Raw genomic sequence first — 15,904 nt, forward strand, 5'->3', positions numbered from 1 at the left:
TAGAACCTTTCAAAGACCTCCATTCACCCTCCTCACCCAGGCAAGCCTTAGAAGTGGCTTCAGCCTTCCTTGGGTACTGGTCACCACCCCCCCCCAAAACCTCATGCTGCAAACTCAGGAGGGAGGATCTGGGTTGGGAGAGGCCACGGGAGGCTGAAAGCAGGATCAATATGCATTTCCTCTGGAAGTCACTGTCCTTCCGGCTGGCAGCAGCACTAGGCCAGGAGGCTGGAAGCCCAAAGAGTGCAGCCCCACCCTGAGGTAGGAAAGCTGCCCAGGCCCCTACCCCTCTTCCCCCACAGCCAGCACTCTGGGCTGCCGGCTCTCTCCCATGATTCTCTGCAGTGAGCTCCCCATAGCTGGAAGTATTCAAGCAGGAGCTGAAAGGCCACCTGTGAAGCAAGGGAATTTTGGCTGTGGGCTGAAGGCTATGGTTACACATGACCACTGGGCCCAGCAATTCGGGGTGTAAAGACGTGGTAGTTTCCAGTTTTAGACCCCCCATGATTCTGGACTTGAGATTTCAGACCCTCTCCAAGGTGCTTATGTTCCAAGGTTTTCTGGTTCTAAGGTTCCATCCCCCAGGATTCTAGTCCCCACCAAGATTCCAGGGACAGATTCCAGGTCTCCCAAGACTCTCTGACTGCAAAGTTCTAGACTCCAGTCCCTGTAATTACATGCCCCTGCCCCCTCGAGGATTCTAGGCTCTGATGGTCCAGATTCATGACACGGGCCTTTTTATTCCATCTGGGAAATACAAATATTCACAAGAGTCTGTACAACCTTAGGGACACCAGCCCTGGCCCTGCCCTCAGATGCATGCCACCCTCACACCCCGCCCCCCAGCCCCAGGCTCCCTGCTCTGGTCCAGGTCTTTTCTCCAAGTCAGGCATGAGTGCTTGATCCAGTCACAGCTGGGAAAAGAAAAACAGAGGTAGTGAGGAAGACCCGCACCAAAAAAGTAGGAGTCCACCTGGCCTGGGCCATTTGGACAGAGCACCCCTTTTCCTGATCCGCCAACTCTCCCACCCCTCAGCGGGGAGGTGCTGGAACAGGCTGGGGGAGGACTCACCATCATTACAGGTGGATGTCAAACACGCCATCCTCAACCGTCTGTACCTCCTCCTCTCGGATCTCTGCACGGGGCGGGTGGCAGAACCAACTCCTGGGTTCCCATGCCCTCAGCAACCCTTCCTCCCTCTCACAGGAGGCACCCTGCCCCAGCCCAGAAGCAGACCCATCCACCAAAAATCAATTCACTGGATTACCAAACGGCCCGATTTTTGAGGCTTTTTCTAGGTTTTCATTTTGCTGTAGCTTTTTCGCAGCCACAGATTTGTCAGTGCAGTTTGCTTAAATGTCAATTTTGTGTGTGTTTCATATTTTAGACCCCAGCACTTCTGGAAGGCTCGATGCAAATGGTTTTATCTTTTCTATTTTTGAGAACTTATGCCAGTCCAAACGGTTGTGGTCAACTGCCTTAGACCCCAGTTTAACATAGTTGTTTAGACTGCTCTCAGCAAAATAATCATTTGAGGAATTGTCATTCAGCAAACTGACCTAAAACCACCAGAAACCCCAAGAAAGCTGCCAGGAGATTTGGGGAGCAAGGAACTTTTCTCAGAACAGCCTCCAGAAGAGCCAAAAAGGAAAGCAAATGACTCACGTAACTCCCTCTCCAATCCATTGTCAATCCCCCTAACAAAATAAGAGTCTGACTGGAATCTTGAAGTCTCTTTCATTTTTACTTTTCTTTATATATTAGAGGTTCTCTTCTCCTCAGCCTCAGAGGCAAGGGGTCCCTGGCCACCTTCTGGCACCCTTACCTGTCCAACCCCTCTTCATCGCCCCACCAAAATAAGAGAATTACAAGCTCTGAAATGATTTCCATCTGGATAAGTTAAGACTTTGCCACAATGACCCTGCTTCCCTTGCCCCCTCCCTCCACAGGCCAATACAGAATGAGACCCCCTCTTACCTGGAGGCCGAGAGCCTCGCCTGCCTGGGCGGGGCAGAGAGAAGCTGAAGGCGCGATGGTGGGTGTGTGTGGGTGAGGGTGAGGGTGTAGACCCCTCCAGACTCACACTCTGGGCCCTGCGCCGGCACTCAACTGACAGACGATCCTTGCACTGCTTGTGGCAGTTCACACCACAGGCTGGAGGAGGCAGATGGGGAGCCCAGCCAGGGCCATTGGTCAGAACAACCTCCATCCCATTCTCCCGGCCTGCCCCTCTCTCCAGCTTCCTTTGCTCCTGAGCAGCTGCCCCACCAAAACAAGAGTCTCCTTCCAAAGTGCTCTCTTCGTCCTATTTGCCAGTCTATGCCCTTTCCAAAGTTCTTCATTCCTGGGCAGCTGCCTTGCCAAAATTAAAGCCCTCTGCAAGGCTACCCCCTTCACATATAATCATCTTGCCTCTCTGGCTCCAAGGTACATCACTCCTTTGCAATCACCCTACCAAAATAAGAGTTCCCACCCAGATAGTAACTCTTCCAAAAAAACTCAGACCACAAATATATGGTGATAGAAGAACTGAATCTGGGCAGTGAACACATAATGTGAGATATAGATGACGTATTACAGAATTGTACACCTGAAATCTATGTAACTTTACTAACAATTGTCACCCCAATAAACTTTAATTAAAGTAAAATATAAAATAAAATAAAACAAATAACAAACTCAGTCCAGTAGCCCTGCCTTTCCATCTCACCTCGGCATTTGAGGCCCTGCTTGTAGATGCCCAGGATCTGAAATAGAGGAGGGGCTGTGCTGGCGGGGAGGGATTTAGAGGTGATGAGTCTACTTCTTCCTTTCAAGGGCAAGGACTGGGACTGACCCTCTCTGGGCCCCCCCAGGGTTATGTGCAGAACAGCAAGAGAGGCAGGTGGAATTAATGGCTGAGAAGGCTCTGGCAGGGGCGGGACCAAAAGGGAGGGCAGGGCGGGGTGGGGGTGGGGCTGGAGGGGTGTGGCTTGGGCGGGGGCTCACCAGGGCCTTGCAGTGGCGGCAGGCAACCGGGCGCAAGGAGTTGCTCTCGTGGAAGTTGTGTACGAAGCCCATGCGGCCGCCCAGCATGGAGCTGGAGCGCAGGAAGTAGGAGACCATCTCCTCCCTGCTGATGCAGCCATCCCTGTCGGGGTAGGGGGAGCACCTAAGTTTGGGCCCTCCCCTCCCACAACCAGCCTAACACATCCCACTGTAAAAACCCGCTGACAAATAAAGGGTCCTCACCACACTCCTGATTTTGGACCCCTGGTGCAGGGAGGAGAAAGAACACTAGACTTGGAGCCAGGCAGATATAGTGGCTGCTACTAACTAGCTGTGTGTCTTGGGCAAGTGTCTTCCCCTGGGTTTCCTCCGGGGGAAAATGGGAGTTGTAATTCCTGCCCTGCCCACTTCAGAGTTGGTGTGTAAACTAAAAGGGCTGTGATTATCGTTCCCCCGGGATTATGAGTTCTGTTTCCCAAAGTGAGCTCTGCAGAACACCAGTTAGGAGTCCTGAGAATTAAGAGATCTCTGCTGACTTGTGGTGCCAGGTAAGATTGGGGAAAGCTGCACTCGCCTCACTCTTGCATAATGCTGCCAGAAAGACACCTGTAATCAGTGTTTCCCACATTATCTAGGGCTGCCCACAGAATCCTTTTTTCACCTATTCCCATATTACAGGCAAATAGTGAGCAGGAGCTCTGGAGATAAACCTCAATTCAAATGCCGGTGCCACTACTGCCTGGCTGTGTGACCTCAGGCTGCCTAATGTCCCTGTGCCTCAGCTCCCGCTTCTGTAAGTGGGGATAACGGTAATCCCTACACCTCAGGAGGGCTTGTGAGGATTAAATGAGATAGTACACGTGGCGCATTTGCAACAGTGTCTGTGTAGTTAACAGGTCCTGGGCTACCGAAAGCTATTTCTGTCAGGGCTGGTCCTTGCTGCAAATTCCCACCCATTTTATCTGAGTCTCCATGATGTGATCAAATCAACGGGGCATTGGGACAACTGGCCAGTTTGAAAACAATACAGTCTGGACTCCTACGTCATACTGTGCATGAAAACGAAATTCCCACTGAATTGAAAACACCAGTGTGGAAAACAAAACTTATTATCGAAGTATTTGAAAAGGTATAAGAGAATAAGGGGTAAGGGCCTTTTTACATGTAACACAAATCCAAGAAGCCATAAAGGAAAAGACTGACATATTGAGCACACAAATTTTTTTAAAAATTTTATATGGGAAAAGACAACATAAATGACAGACTGGGAGAAAATATTTGCAAACATATTCAACAGCAAAGGGTTAATATCCATTAACAGAGATTCTAAAAATCAATGAGAAAAAGACCAACAAACCCAGTGGAATAATGGACAAAGACTATGAACAGGCAATTAACAGAAGAAATATAAATGGCCAATAAACATATGAAAAGATATCCTACCCCACAAGGATTAAAGAAATGCGAATTTAACCAAGACACCATTTGCCAAAATTGTAAAGCTTATTATAGCATCCATTGTTGGCAAGGAAGTTGGGAAATGGGCACTCGTTTGCTGCTGATGGGGGTGCAAGCTGGCACAACCTTGCCTGAGGTCACTTTGGCAGTCTCTCTCCTAATTTAGAATGTGCCCATCGTTTGATCCAATTATCCCACTTCTAGGAATTTCTCCTACAGAAACAGTGGCCTGAGCGCATCGCTACAAAGACGTTCACAGCAGCCTGGTATGTATTAATAGCAAAAAACTGGGAACAGTCTACGTGTCCACCAGCAGGAGAACGCTGAGGTAAATGGCCCAGCCACACCGTGGAATATTCTGCAGCTGGTCTAAAGAACGAGGTAGTTCTGCAGAAGTCGGCATGCACGGTTGTCTATGATAAAGGTTTCAGTGAAAAACAAAAGCAAAAAGAGCAAGGTGTGCAGTTCCACCAAGACGGGGACAAAAACAACAACAACAACAACTGAGAGCCCTGCTGCTATAAATACCTGGGTGCTGGTTAAACTCTATCAATAATTGCATTACAGGCATGGGGGAGTTAGCAAGAAAGAAATGAAAACTCCCAAGTTCCAGGAACAAGAGGGAGCTGCAAGCTGAGGCAGTTAGTTGGGGCTGGACACTGCAGCTGCCCTGGGAGGGGTTGCTGGTCTCCCTCCTGGTGAGCCAGGGGCTGGGTTCTGATACCCAACGAGTGGCCAGGCACAAGGCCTGGGGCCTGCAGGTGGTGGGGAATTAAGGTTGGGACTCCTGCATGAAGCTGGGGCCTCAAAAGTCTCCAAGAGCTTCATCTTCATGGAAAGTGCAGCCTGGAAAAAAAATTCCCCCACCAACCCAAGGAGATAACTTGGAACTCTGTGTCAACTCTGGGTGGGAAAACAAAGCAACTACAATAAACACCATGGGCAGAGCTACATGTATACTATATAATCCTGTTTGTTTATGACACAGACACAGGCAAACAAAATCTATATTAAATTTGCATATACACGAAAAAAAAAAAGACTGGAAGGATACACGTACTGCCAAACCAGGAATATTGCTAGTGGAGTCACTGATGATAACCTCTACCGAGCAGAAAGGAGGAAGGGAAATTTCCACTTCTTGCTTTATACACTTTGTTCACTACAAATCTAGTTTACTACCTGGACGTTTTTTTAACCATAGAATTTTGTAATATGGAAAAAAGCCCAGGTTTTGAAAATATGGATTAACATTAAAAAATCAGTCACCCTGAGATGGACTGTCAATTTTGATTGGAATTTTGTCTGTTCAGCAAAACGGGTATGAACGTGGTTGCACATTTAACCTACTTCAGAGAACCAGCTGTTTGTCCAAATTGTCAGCTTGTGAATTGTTGATAAGCAAGTGGTGCTGCTAATTGCAGGCCTTTCTTATCTACTCATTAAAACAGGCTACCCAGGAGTTCAACTTGCCCACACTTTTTGCCAGCTGTGAACTCCACAAATAAAATGGCATTTGTGTAGCAACAGTCCCCAGGCCACAGTCTTTGTAAGATGCAGGTGGAGCTCCCATCTGTCTGAACGAGTGAGGTAACCCTGGGCCAGCCGGCAGCCTCCCCCCACCAAATAAGAACCCCTCCCCACACTGGCATCTTCCTCTGCTGAGATCATTTGGTCCAATGGCCTGACCTTGCACAGCAGGAAGCTGAAACCCAAGGGGAAGTGAGCCTGCTTTCCCTCTCCCCCAGCCCCCAGGCCTCCTCACTGGTTCTGGTCGAGGTCCCCAAAGGCGCTGAGGTAAGGGAAGTTCCCACGGATGATCTGGAACTCTTCCTGTGAGATGTGGCCATCCCCATCGACGTCAAAGTTCCGGAACACAGACTGGGGGACACAGAGGTACACACACGGGCAGGAGAATAAGGGGCCCATCAGGCCCATCCTGTCGATACCCCCAGTCCATGTTATGAGGGGTGTCTCAGATGTGGGCGGCCGTCCATCTCCCCCACCACCTCCCTTTTCCATACTCCCACCCCAAACCCACCCATGCCTTCTGGAGACTGGGTGCTGGCCCTTGAACATGGCACTGGTCATGGCTCCCAAGGTGGTGCCCTGGCAAAACCAGCCTGGATTGACCACTCAAGACCTGTCCCCTGCCCCTCAGGCTCCAGAGCGGGCCACCATAGCATCTCACCTCCACCATTTTCTCGATGTGTTCCACCAGGAGCGCCTGATCCAGCTTTGGTTTGGCAGCTGAGGTCCACTCCTCCAGCACTGGGGCCCGGGGAGGTGGGGTGCAGCTTGTGGGGCTGGTTGGCTGTGGGAATGGTTGGGCCTGAGTGAGGGCCAGAGGCGAGGGAGCCCAGGGCCCAGGGGAGCAGAGAGGGGAAGCCCTGGAGATAAGGGAACCTGCACAACAAGTAGCCGCTAAGAGCTCCTCCTGCCGCTAAGAGCTCCTCCTGCCGTCACATCCCAGGCTTCTCAGGTGGGGCAGAGGTGGGGGAGGAGGCGGACGGGCAGCGTGAGGAAGCGGGTTCCCCTCCTCACCGAGGACTTGGAGCGCGGTTCTCTCTGAAGGGACAGCTGGTAGAGCTCATCCTCCGTCTGATATTGATCCAGCGACACCTGCAACACACAGGTCTGATCACACCCACTGGCCCCCGCTGCTCTCAGGAGCCCGCTGCTCTCAGGAGCCCACTGCCCAGAGCCCAAGGTCACAATGTCCACCTAGAGGCCACAGTGCAGCCCCAAGTCTAGTCCAGAAGCTAGACTCGGGACAAAGGCCAGCTTTGAACACACCCCAGCAACCACACGCCAGCCTAGCACAGACCAGAACCCCAGCTTGGCCTTAAACCTTGAGCACAATGCACTGCCAAGATCTTAGCCAAGAATCTATGTCAGAACACAGCCGAGAGCTCTCAAATTCACCCCAACCTAGACCCCAATCCAGCAACCAGAATCAGCTCAGACTGCAATCCTGATCCCAGTCCAGAGCTTAGAGACAGCTAAGAATTCACTGCAAACCCAAAACCTAAGCCTCGGCCCCATGTCTAGAACCTAGTCCAGATCCAGACTACAACGCAACTCTGACCCTAGACCTCAAAACCGAGTCCCAAGCCAGGCCCAGAACCTCAGAGCTCAGGACCTGAGGGTGGAAAACTACCCCTACACTCAGAATCCAGAGCTTGGCTCCAAACCTTGAACACAACCCACAGCTAGGAACTCAATCCAGGGCCCAGACCCAGCCTCAAGCCCACCACAGTCCCGCCTGGAGCCTAGAACCCATCTCAGAGTTCGTTCCAAACTCTGGAGCCAGGATGGATCTCAGTCTCTTGACCACAACCGAGAAGCTGAGGCCAAGCCGGCAGCCTTGTGTAAACCCAGGACCAGGTGTGGCTGTCCACTGTGGTACCTGGCCCCTCACCGTGAGCAGGCTCAGCAGGTCAGGGTTGGCCTGCACAGGTGGCCGAAGGCTGGTCACCATGGCTAGCTCCTCCAGGATGCTAAAGAGCTGCTTCATCTTGGCCCCATTAAGTCGGGTCCGGGCAGGGTCCAGCCAGTCAGGTAATGCCAGCTGCAGGGCCACCAGGTCCTTGAGGTGAACACCCAAGATAGGGAAGCGGAAACCCACACAGGCTGCCAACCGGCGTCGGTAGTTGCCATAGTTGCCAGTGGCCGTCACTAATTCTGTCAGGCCTTCCCAGAGCTGGGGGGCAAACGGCAGAAGGTCACACACACACACACAACACTGGCTCAACCATCCTCCCCCCTCAGCCCTGGAAATGTGGGAGAGGATGAGGCTCAGAATCAGGGATGGGTGAAAGGTCAAAATCCTTCCTCACTGTCCCCCAACACTGACTCCCTTAGCCCCTGGGGGTCAGAGTTCATAGGTCATGAGTTTGAGGGAACACCCACTGCCAAATACCACACCTCTACACCAGGCCTGGCCCAGATTATCATCATTTAACAGGAGAAGAAACTGAGGCTCAGGGAGGCAAAGCAGCACAGGAAAATGATCTAGAAGAATGTTCTTAGATATGTCGTTCCTAACAGCCAACAGTGGAAAACCCCAAATGTTCAAAAGTACAGTAGATACATAAATTGGAGAGGGCTTATGATAAAATATTATATGGTAATGGAAATTAACGATTGTCCACATAACAGAATGCAAGAAGGAAAGAAGCTATGAAGTAACAGATACAACATGATTCCGTTTCTAGAAAGTTCAAACATAGGCAACAAGAAAGCCATTGCTTTGGGATGCGTGCATACGTGGTAAAGCTATAAAGAAAAGCAAGGTCATCATTGTTACAAAAGTCATGACATTGGTTACCTCTGATGGGAAGGGAGTTATGCTCTAAGGTTCTGGGAGCTTCAGGGGCTGGCAATGTTCTATTTCTTGACCTGGGTGGTGGTTACACAGGCGTTTTCTTTATAATTTTTCTTTAAACCATATATATATTTTATATACTTTTCTATATGTATGTCTCCCACATGTTAAACAAAATAAAAGGAGGAGAAAGCACAAGCTTTGGAGTCAGGCAGACCTGTGAGCCCCCCACTCTGCCACTTTCGTGTGGAAGCTGGGAAAAGCATTGAATCCCTCCGAGCCTCAGTTTCCTCATCTGTCAAATAAGAGCAGGAGTGCCCAGCACTCACTGCTGGGAGTTTCCAGTGAGGCCAGACCTGGCAAGGCTGGCCCCCAGGCTTGCTAAGGCTGCTCTCCAGAACCCCAGTCCCAGGCACCTTGATAGTCTCGGGGCTGACGTGGCTGTGGGTCTCCTTGAGGCGGGAGATAGAGCTGTGGCTCAGGCCCCCGACCACCGCCATCAGCGTGTTGAAGTTCTGCAGCTGCAGCAGCTTCTGGGAGACAAAGGGAGAGAGGGAGGCGGGGTCACTGAGTGGGCCCAGAATTTGGCCCAGCTTTTCTGGAGAGGAGGCAGTTGGTCCGTGGAAAGGGGGGACTCGGCCAGACGGACAATTGGGGGCAGGGGAGGGGCAGGTACCTCCGCCACGTGGACGAAGTGTGTTATGACTAGGGCCCGCTGTGGGGCTGTGGGTTTGCTGAGAATCATGAGCTGCACCCACTGCGACACACTGTTGAAGAGGGAGATGAACCGCTCCAGGACAGGATTGTCCACGGTGCAGCCATGAGTCACGAAACTGTGATAGTCCTGGAACTGGGGGTGAGAGTGGAATCAGCGCCCTATGGGCCCCTCTCCTCCCCAGAGCCACTCCTCACCCTCCAGCTGCCCTTTGGTGGTTACACTGAAACCACCCACCCACCCCAGGGACCCGGCCCCTCCTAGGACCTCCTCCCCAACCCACACTCTCCCCGACCAAAGGCCTCCGGCCGCACCAGGATTTTGCAGAATGAGCGATACTCCAGGTAGGTGAGATGTTCCGCCAGCTCCATTGGCTCCAGGTGGTCGAACAACAGGGACATCTTGCGCTTTTTCTGTGCCATGGGGTTCCGCTGGGTCACCTGCCGTTTCCACTTATACGTAGGGCTGGGGGAGCAGGGGCAGTAAGCCCTTTGCTGGAGATGCCCCACACTCACGCAGACACACCACTCAAGCTGCCTGAGGACCTCCACGAGGTCCCAGTCCCAGAACTCCTGCCATCTCCCCTCATCATGTACTCCACACATGATCAGGGAAGACGTACTCTGTGCCAGGCGCTAGGGGTACAGAGATGAACAAAACAGGGTTCCTGCCCCCGACCAGCTCACACGCTACTGAGGGAGACAGACACAGAAACGAACAATCACCAAACCGTGTGGCGTGTGTACAGGTCTTTGCACAAAGTGCCACGGGGGAACAGAGGAAGGAACAAATTCTGTCCTGGAAGGGCCGGGGACCTCAGAGCCCACAGACACTCCACACCTGAGCGGAGTGTGATAACACAGAGAGGCAAGGGGAACAACACAAGCAGATAAGTGGACCCGTGTAGCTGCAGGATGAGGTGCCTAGGACGGGCTGGGCTGTGGAAGATGAGACCAAGCTGGCCCAAGACTGTGAGAGGCCTTAATTCCCAGCTGAGACATTTTGAAGGTGACAGAGAACCATAGAAGGCTTTTAAGCAAGAGGGTGACATGACTCTCACTCATTCAACAAACATTAAGCACAGACAGTGTAGGATGCTGAGTGCCCTCCCCGCCCGCCCCCTCCGAGCGCCCCACACACACACGCTCTCGATGTCGATGAGGCTGCTGTGCCTGCGGTTCCCTTCTTGGTCCAGCAGAGCCTTCAGCTCCTTGATCTGCTCAGCCAGCTCATGGTTCAAGTCAAACTCCGCTGGGAATGCTGAGATCCAGTACCTGGAGGAGGCTGGGAGTCACCCAAGGCAGCCCTTCCCCCACCATCTCTTGGCGTTGTAGTTCCCCATAAAAGGGGGAAAGAGCCTCAAACCATGGTTCCCTGTCTCCTAGCTCTGTCCTCCCCCACCCCCATTAGGCAGATCAGAAAACCCAAGGAGGGGCTGGCCTGTGGCAGCACACCCACCATGGGCAGAGCCTGGGGCAAACCCACCTGACCACCTGACCAACTCCCAGAACCAGGTCTTTCCACTCCTTCAGGCCAGTGTGAGGCCTGAGAGAAGGGGAAAGAGGAGGGAGGAGACAGCGCACAGGAGGAAGACTCACCTGACCAGGTGGCATGTTTTCACCTGCAGCGAACTGGAGTTGTCCTTCCGAGATTGTTGGTAGGTGAAGGAGAGTTAAGGAAAACCAAAATGCAGCCTAATTCTATAAAGTGAGGCAGGGATGGGGCCTGGTTCTAGGAGAAATGCTGGGGTCGGTCTAGGGCAAAGGCGGAGCTGAAGCTCTGGAAGGGGGTAAAGGAAAGGGTGAGGGGTGAGCTTTGGGAGGGCGTGTGCGTGGGGAGGGGGCTAGGTTCTGGGGCTGCTGAGAACAGCCGGGCCTTGGTTCTGGGAGGGAGGCAAGAAGCAGACTGAGCTGGGAGTAGGGACCGACCCTAGACAATAGGGAGGGAGAGGGCAAGGCCTAGGTTAGGGAGAGAGCCGGTGGAGGATGAGTTTCCCGTGGAGGAAAAGGGTGGAGCCTAGGGCAGGAGGGGCCCACGCTCTAGGAGTGAAGCCCATTCTCAGCCTGGGCTGGGCAGCCGGGCTCGCTCTGGAACTAGGACTGAAGGGCCCCTGGCAAAGCCCGCAAAGGATATATGTGGAGCAGCTTTGCCGCCAGCTGAGAGGAAGGGATGTACCAGGGGTGCATCATAAGGAACATGCGCACCAGCTGCGGGTCCCGCACCTTTCCCGAGTCATCTAACTCCGAGGGGTCAAAGATAAGTCCGTTGACCCTTCATCGCGCAGCCGTGGTCCCGAAACCCTACCCCGCTGCCCACCTCCTGCTTTCCCAGGACTCCCGAACCAGGAGGCGGATTAGAAAGATGAGGTAGGATGGGAGAGAAATAAGGCAGGATGGGAGGATCTGGAGGAGGGGACCGTCTGAGTCGGGCCCATGGTCAGGAGGGGAACCAGCTGGGGCGGAAGGAGCCTGGGTTCCCCGGGGTCAAGAATCCAGAGGTCATTTCCTGAGTGCCTGGGGGAAGGAGCACCCCTTCACCAGATAAGCTGCCCCGCATCAGCCGGAAACAGCTCCCAGGCCGGAGATAGAGAGTTCCTCCGGATTCCCCGGGGGAACAGATAATGCTCCTCCTGTGTCAGAGTCTGGGGACCCTGTCCCTGCCTTCAACGCCGGCATACCAGGGAAGAGAAACATTTTATCTGAAGCATAGGGATCTCTCTACGATGAAGAGGAGGCTTTCGCTAAAGAGGATACAGGATGCGGAGCTGGGTGGGTCCAGACCTGAGGCCAGCCCTGGGAGGCGGGGACCCGGGTTCAGGCTCCAGGCTGGGCTCAGGCTGGGTATGTACTCCCGTGCCACTCACCGAAGGCTTCGATGCAGCCGCGGAGCAGCTCCTCCACTGTACAGCCCTTGTCCAGGTCTAGGGTGCCCGCCATAGCTGTCGGCGCGGGTAGGCTGGGCCAAACTGCACTCAGGGAGATACCCACGAGGCTCTGACCGGACCCCTGTCCCTGGAGAGGCAGAGTAGGAGTCTGCGGAGGCGCTGGCCAGGGGAGCGGCTGACGGGCTGGAACGGGGCGGGACGGGCACGCCCCCTACTGGGCAGGGGCGGAGTCGTCGACCGCGGCCACTCCCGGGGTTAAACGGTCTGGCCCCGGATGGTGCAACCCACCAGTTGGGAAACCGACCCGCCGAGAGGCTTCCGGCCCACCCTCGGAGTCGCGGGAGGGCTGAGGGACTCCCCAGGGATGGGGACGAGCCAGGACTGCGGGGGCTAGTTGGTGCCCCAACCACCCGTAGACCCTCTTCTCCTCGAGCCCGCTTCCCAGAGGCACCTGCAGCACCCAGCAGCTCGGCGCGGCGCCCCTCCCGCTTTCCTCCCTCCACAGCCTCCCTTCCCCCGCAGGGTTATTTTGGGAACCCAGAGCCTGAGGGGACCTCGGAGGAATTTCTCTCTGGGATGGGAGGGGGCAGGAACCCAGGCGTCCTGCCCGCTTTACCCCCTCCCGGGAAGGGGAGGCGGGGCTGTGGCTGCCCCCAGAGGCCTGCCCCTGGGGAGGAGGGCTGGAGTGGAGAGGAACATTCCTGGGGCGGGGGTGGGGGTGGGGTGGGGGGAGCCCGCGGCAGCCGGGAGGCGTCAGCGGGAAGCCTGAGCCTGGGAACCGCGCGCTCCCTAGCCACCTCCTCCGTGAAGGCCCCAGGGGTCCCGTCCCGGCTCAGCCCTTCCGCAGGCCATCTTCCTCCCCAGCCGGTCCTGACCCAGGCTCCGGTTCTGCACAGTCGAACTGTGAACGCACACACAGGCTGACCACACTTGGGCACACAGAGTGGGGTGCCCAGAAGGGGGCGCCATTGCCGTAGGGGCTGGAGAGTGCCTGTATGACTCCACCAGCAACTCCAGCGCGGGATCCTACGCACCAATGCAGGGACAGACGCTCATTCCATACTCAAGGCCAGGGGCCCATAATTGGGTGCAAGATGCCCGGGCTCACACAGACCCAGTACTCAAGCATTCGCCTCTCATCCTCCGTGTCACACACAATGGCACCCACACCCTGCGCACACCTGCGCAAAGGAACCCTCGGGCACACACACCTAGCTCTCTTCCCCATAATGCAAACCCATTGATGGGGCCGGCTCCCGGACCCTCTGCTCACTCCCGCCAAGCCAGCCTGGAATTCCTTGGCCACCGCAGCGCTGACATCTGCACACGTGTGCACACACGCCAGACAGTGCACCTACACGCATGTACACTCCCACACATGCACACACCCTCGTGGGTGCGCACACATGCCCATCCCACCACCACCCCTTCATCCGCGGTCTAGGGCCGGCCCGGCGGCGCAGAGTCCTAACACCCCTTACCCCCACCGCTGGCAGAGTCTTTGCACCACGGAGAGGTACCCCGCCCATACACATACTCCTCCCGGCTAGGGAGTAGGGGCGAGGGCTTCTCCACGGAGTTCTCTGGCGGACTTTTCCTAGGAACCAACCAGAGACATCCCCTGCTGACTCTGCCGCTTCCTTGTTGTGTGACCTTGAGAGTCACTTGGCCTCTAGGAGCCTCAATTTTCTCATCTGTTAAATGGGAGATCCGTGGGGGAAGGTCCCCTGAGACCCAGCTGGCAAGGGCCAAGTGCACCGAGATGTCGCCGCCTCCACCGCGCCTCAGCTCTCTGCAGTTCTCTCCTACCCCCGACCCGGGCTGCAGACTCCCCACCCACCAACCCACTCGCCGCCCTGGAGGGCTCCTAGGAGCCAGGCCCTCCTCTGCGCAGCGCCCCGCACGCGCTCGCTCCACTTACTCTTGGGACCCGCGGCAAGGAGCCCGCACCCGGCCCGGCCGGCGCCACCTCCGTGCGCTCTTGCCCGCAGGCCTCGCTGCGGCTGCGGCTCCCGCCCGCTCTCCGCGCTGCGGCCCCGCTCTCCGCCGCCCCGCCCCCGCGCCGCGGCCGCCCCCTCCCCTCCCCGCCCCTGCGCGGGGCTCCGCACCGCGGGATGCGCCAACCCCCACCCGGGCTCCCTCTCGCCCCGCACGCGGCGGTCCCTGCGGCAGCTTAACCCCTCCCCTGCCGCGCCGCCGGAAGGCCAGGGCCGCGGGCGGGGGGCTGCGCCACTGGCTGCGCCGGGAATGGGCGAGCGGAGGTCTGGCCCCGCGGGACGTGGAGGGGGGAACTAAACCAAGGGCCCTTTCCTGCCACCCCAGACGGCCCTGTGCCCCCCGCCCTGCCTGGTGTTGGGCAGAGGAAGCCGGGAGGGGCAGGAAGCGGACTGCGGTGGGGAAGGGGCGCCCCGCCCAGCCCCCGGCCCGGGTTCCTGTTTTCGAGAAAAACCGTTCCCACGGGGCTACCCCGGCGCAGGGCCGGGGCGTCTTCCTGCGGGCAGCGGGGGGCAAAGGCTTGGTGGAGATCAGGGCCATGGAGGCAGAGGGTCCTTGTGATAAGTGTGGGGGAGGGGCTAGAGCAAGATGGGAGCATTTTGGGGAGAGGGGCCTGTGGGAAGGGAGGAGTGAAAACGCCGCTACCTGGAGACGAGACCTCGATGTCTGGGATGTGGGGAGAGCTCCAGCTCACACAGGCGGGACTGGGGCCCCGGAAGCCTGGCTCCCCAAGGGACCAGATGGAAAGGGGCAGCTGCAAACTGCGGGTGGGTTCTCTGCAGCTTGGAAACTGGAGGCCTGGAGGCCTGGGCCCCCGCTAGGGAGGAACTTGGGAGGCGGTGGGGGTCCCCACAAGCTGGGCCTAGGGGAGCCGGTAACCGTTTCCGGCCTTTGGGTTCAAACACAGTCACTGTGAAACCACCCACCCCAAACCTGCCTTCCGAGGCTTGCCCCTCCCTGCCTCGGGGCTGGGGAGGCAGGACCTCTCCCACACTTCAATCTTGGTAATGGGAGGCCTAGAAACAGGCCCTTTCTGGTCCCCCGTTTCCCAAAATGAGGCCAGGGCAACATTGGCCTAGCCTAGACCACCTATGAATGTCCTCGGCCCTAACACTCCCCAGACTTCGGAAGAGGCAGAGCCACCTGCTTAGAGACCCCTAAACGCCGCAGTGGGGAGGGGCTAGGGGCGGAGTCAAGAAGGCGCCAACCATCCACAGGGCCCGCCCCCTCCTGATCCCGCCCCCGACAGTGGATCTTCGGTAGTCCCGGAGGCCTCTGTCCAAGTCCCGGCTCCCAGCTCCTGTGGGACCCACCCAGGCGGATGCCCCGCCCCCGGCCAGCCTGGCAGGCCGCTGACCTAGTATGGACACAGCACTGGGAAGAGAGGCGTGGAGGGTGACGCTGGGAAGGGGGCTGAGAGTCCAGGGCCCCGCCCCCACGGGCCGCTCCCTACTACCGAGGGGACGCACCTGCTGCGGGTGGGGCTAAGGCAGCTGCTGTTGTGCTGGCCCAGAGCTAAAAATATTTCCCAACAGA

The 15,904-nt window shown here is 56.1% G+C and overlaps 1 protein-coding gene across 5 annotated transcripts; it reads right to left on the reverse strand.

Annotated features, from left to right (window-relative positions):
- Nucleotides 1–720: 720 nt before the first annotated feature.
- Nucleotides 721–15,188, reverse strand: RASGRP2 (RAS guanyl releasing protein 2). 5 transcript variants are annotated; one of them, XM_074336616.1, is made up of 17 exons: nt 15,014–15,188; nt 12,353–12,500; nt 11,623–11,725; nt 11,088–11,150; nt 10,632–10,763; nt 9,804–9,954; nt 9,451–9,624; nt 9,191–9,307; nt 7,869–8,150; nt 6,992–7,069; nt 6,639–6,761; nt 6,213–6,328; nt 2,990–3,131; nt 2,712–2,748; nt 1,979–2,155; nt 1,073–1,136; nt 721–914 (listed from the first exon to the last, which is right to left on the reverse strand). In XM_074336616.1, the coding sequence occupies exons 2-16, from the start codon at nt 12,423–12,425 to the stop codon at nt 1,078–1,080; spliced, it is 1,827 nt and encodes a 608-aa protein (XP_074192717.1). In that variant the 5' UTR covers nt 12,426–12,500; nt 15,014–15,188; the 3' UTR covers nt 721–914; nt 1,073–1,077. The 5 variants fall into 5 exon arrangements, 4 of the variants coding, with proteins under 4 accessions (XP_074192717.1, XP_074192716.1, XP_074192718.1 ...); XM_074336615.1 differs by lacking the exon at nt 15,014–15,188 and adding an exon at nt 14,295–14,427; XM_074336617.1 differs by lacking the exon at nt 15,014–15,188 and having other exon boundaries at nt 11,623–11,729; nt 12,353–12,492.
- Nucleotides 15,189–15,904: the final 716 nt, after the last annotated feature.

Source organism: Rhinolophus sinicus, linkage group LG06 (genome assembly GCF_036562045.2).
Source record: "Rhinolophus sinicus isolate RSC01 linkage group LG06, ASM3656204v1, whole genome shotgun sequence".
In the NCBI taxonomy this organism is placed as follows: domain Eukaryota; kingdom Metazoa; phylum Chordata; class Mammalia; order Chiroptera; family Rhinolophidae; genus Rhinolophus; species Rhinolophus sinicus.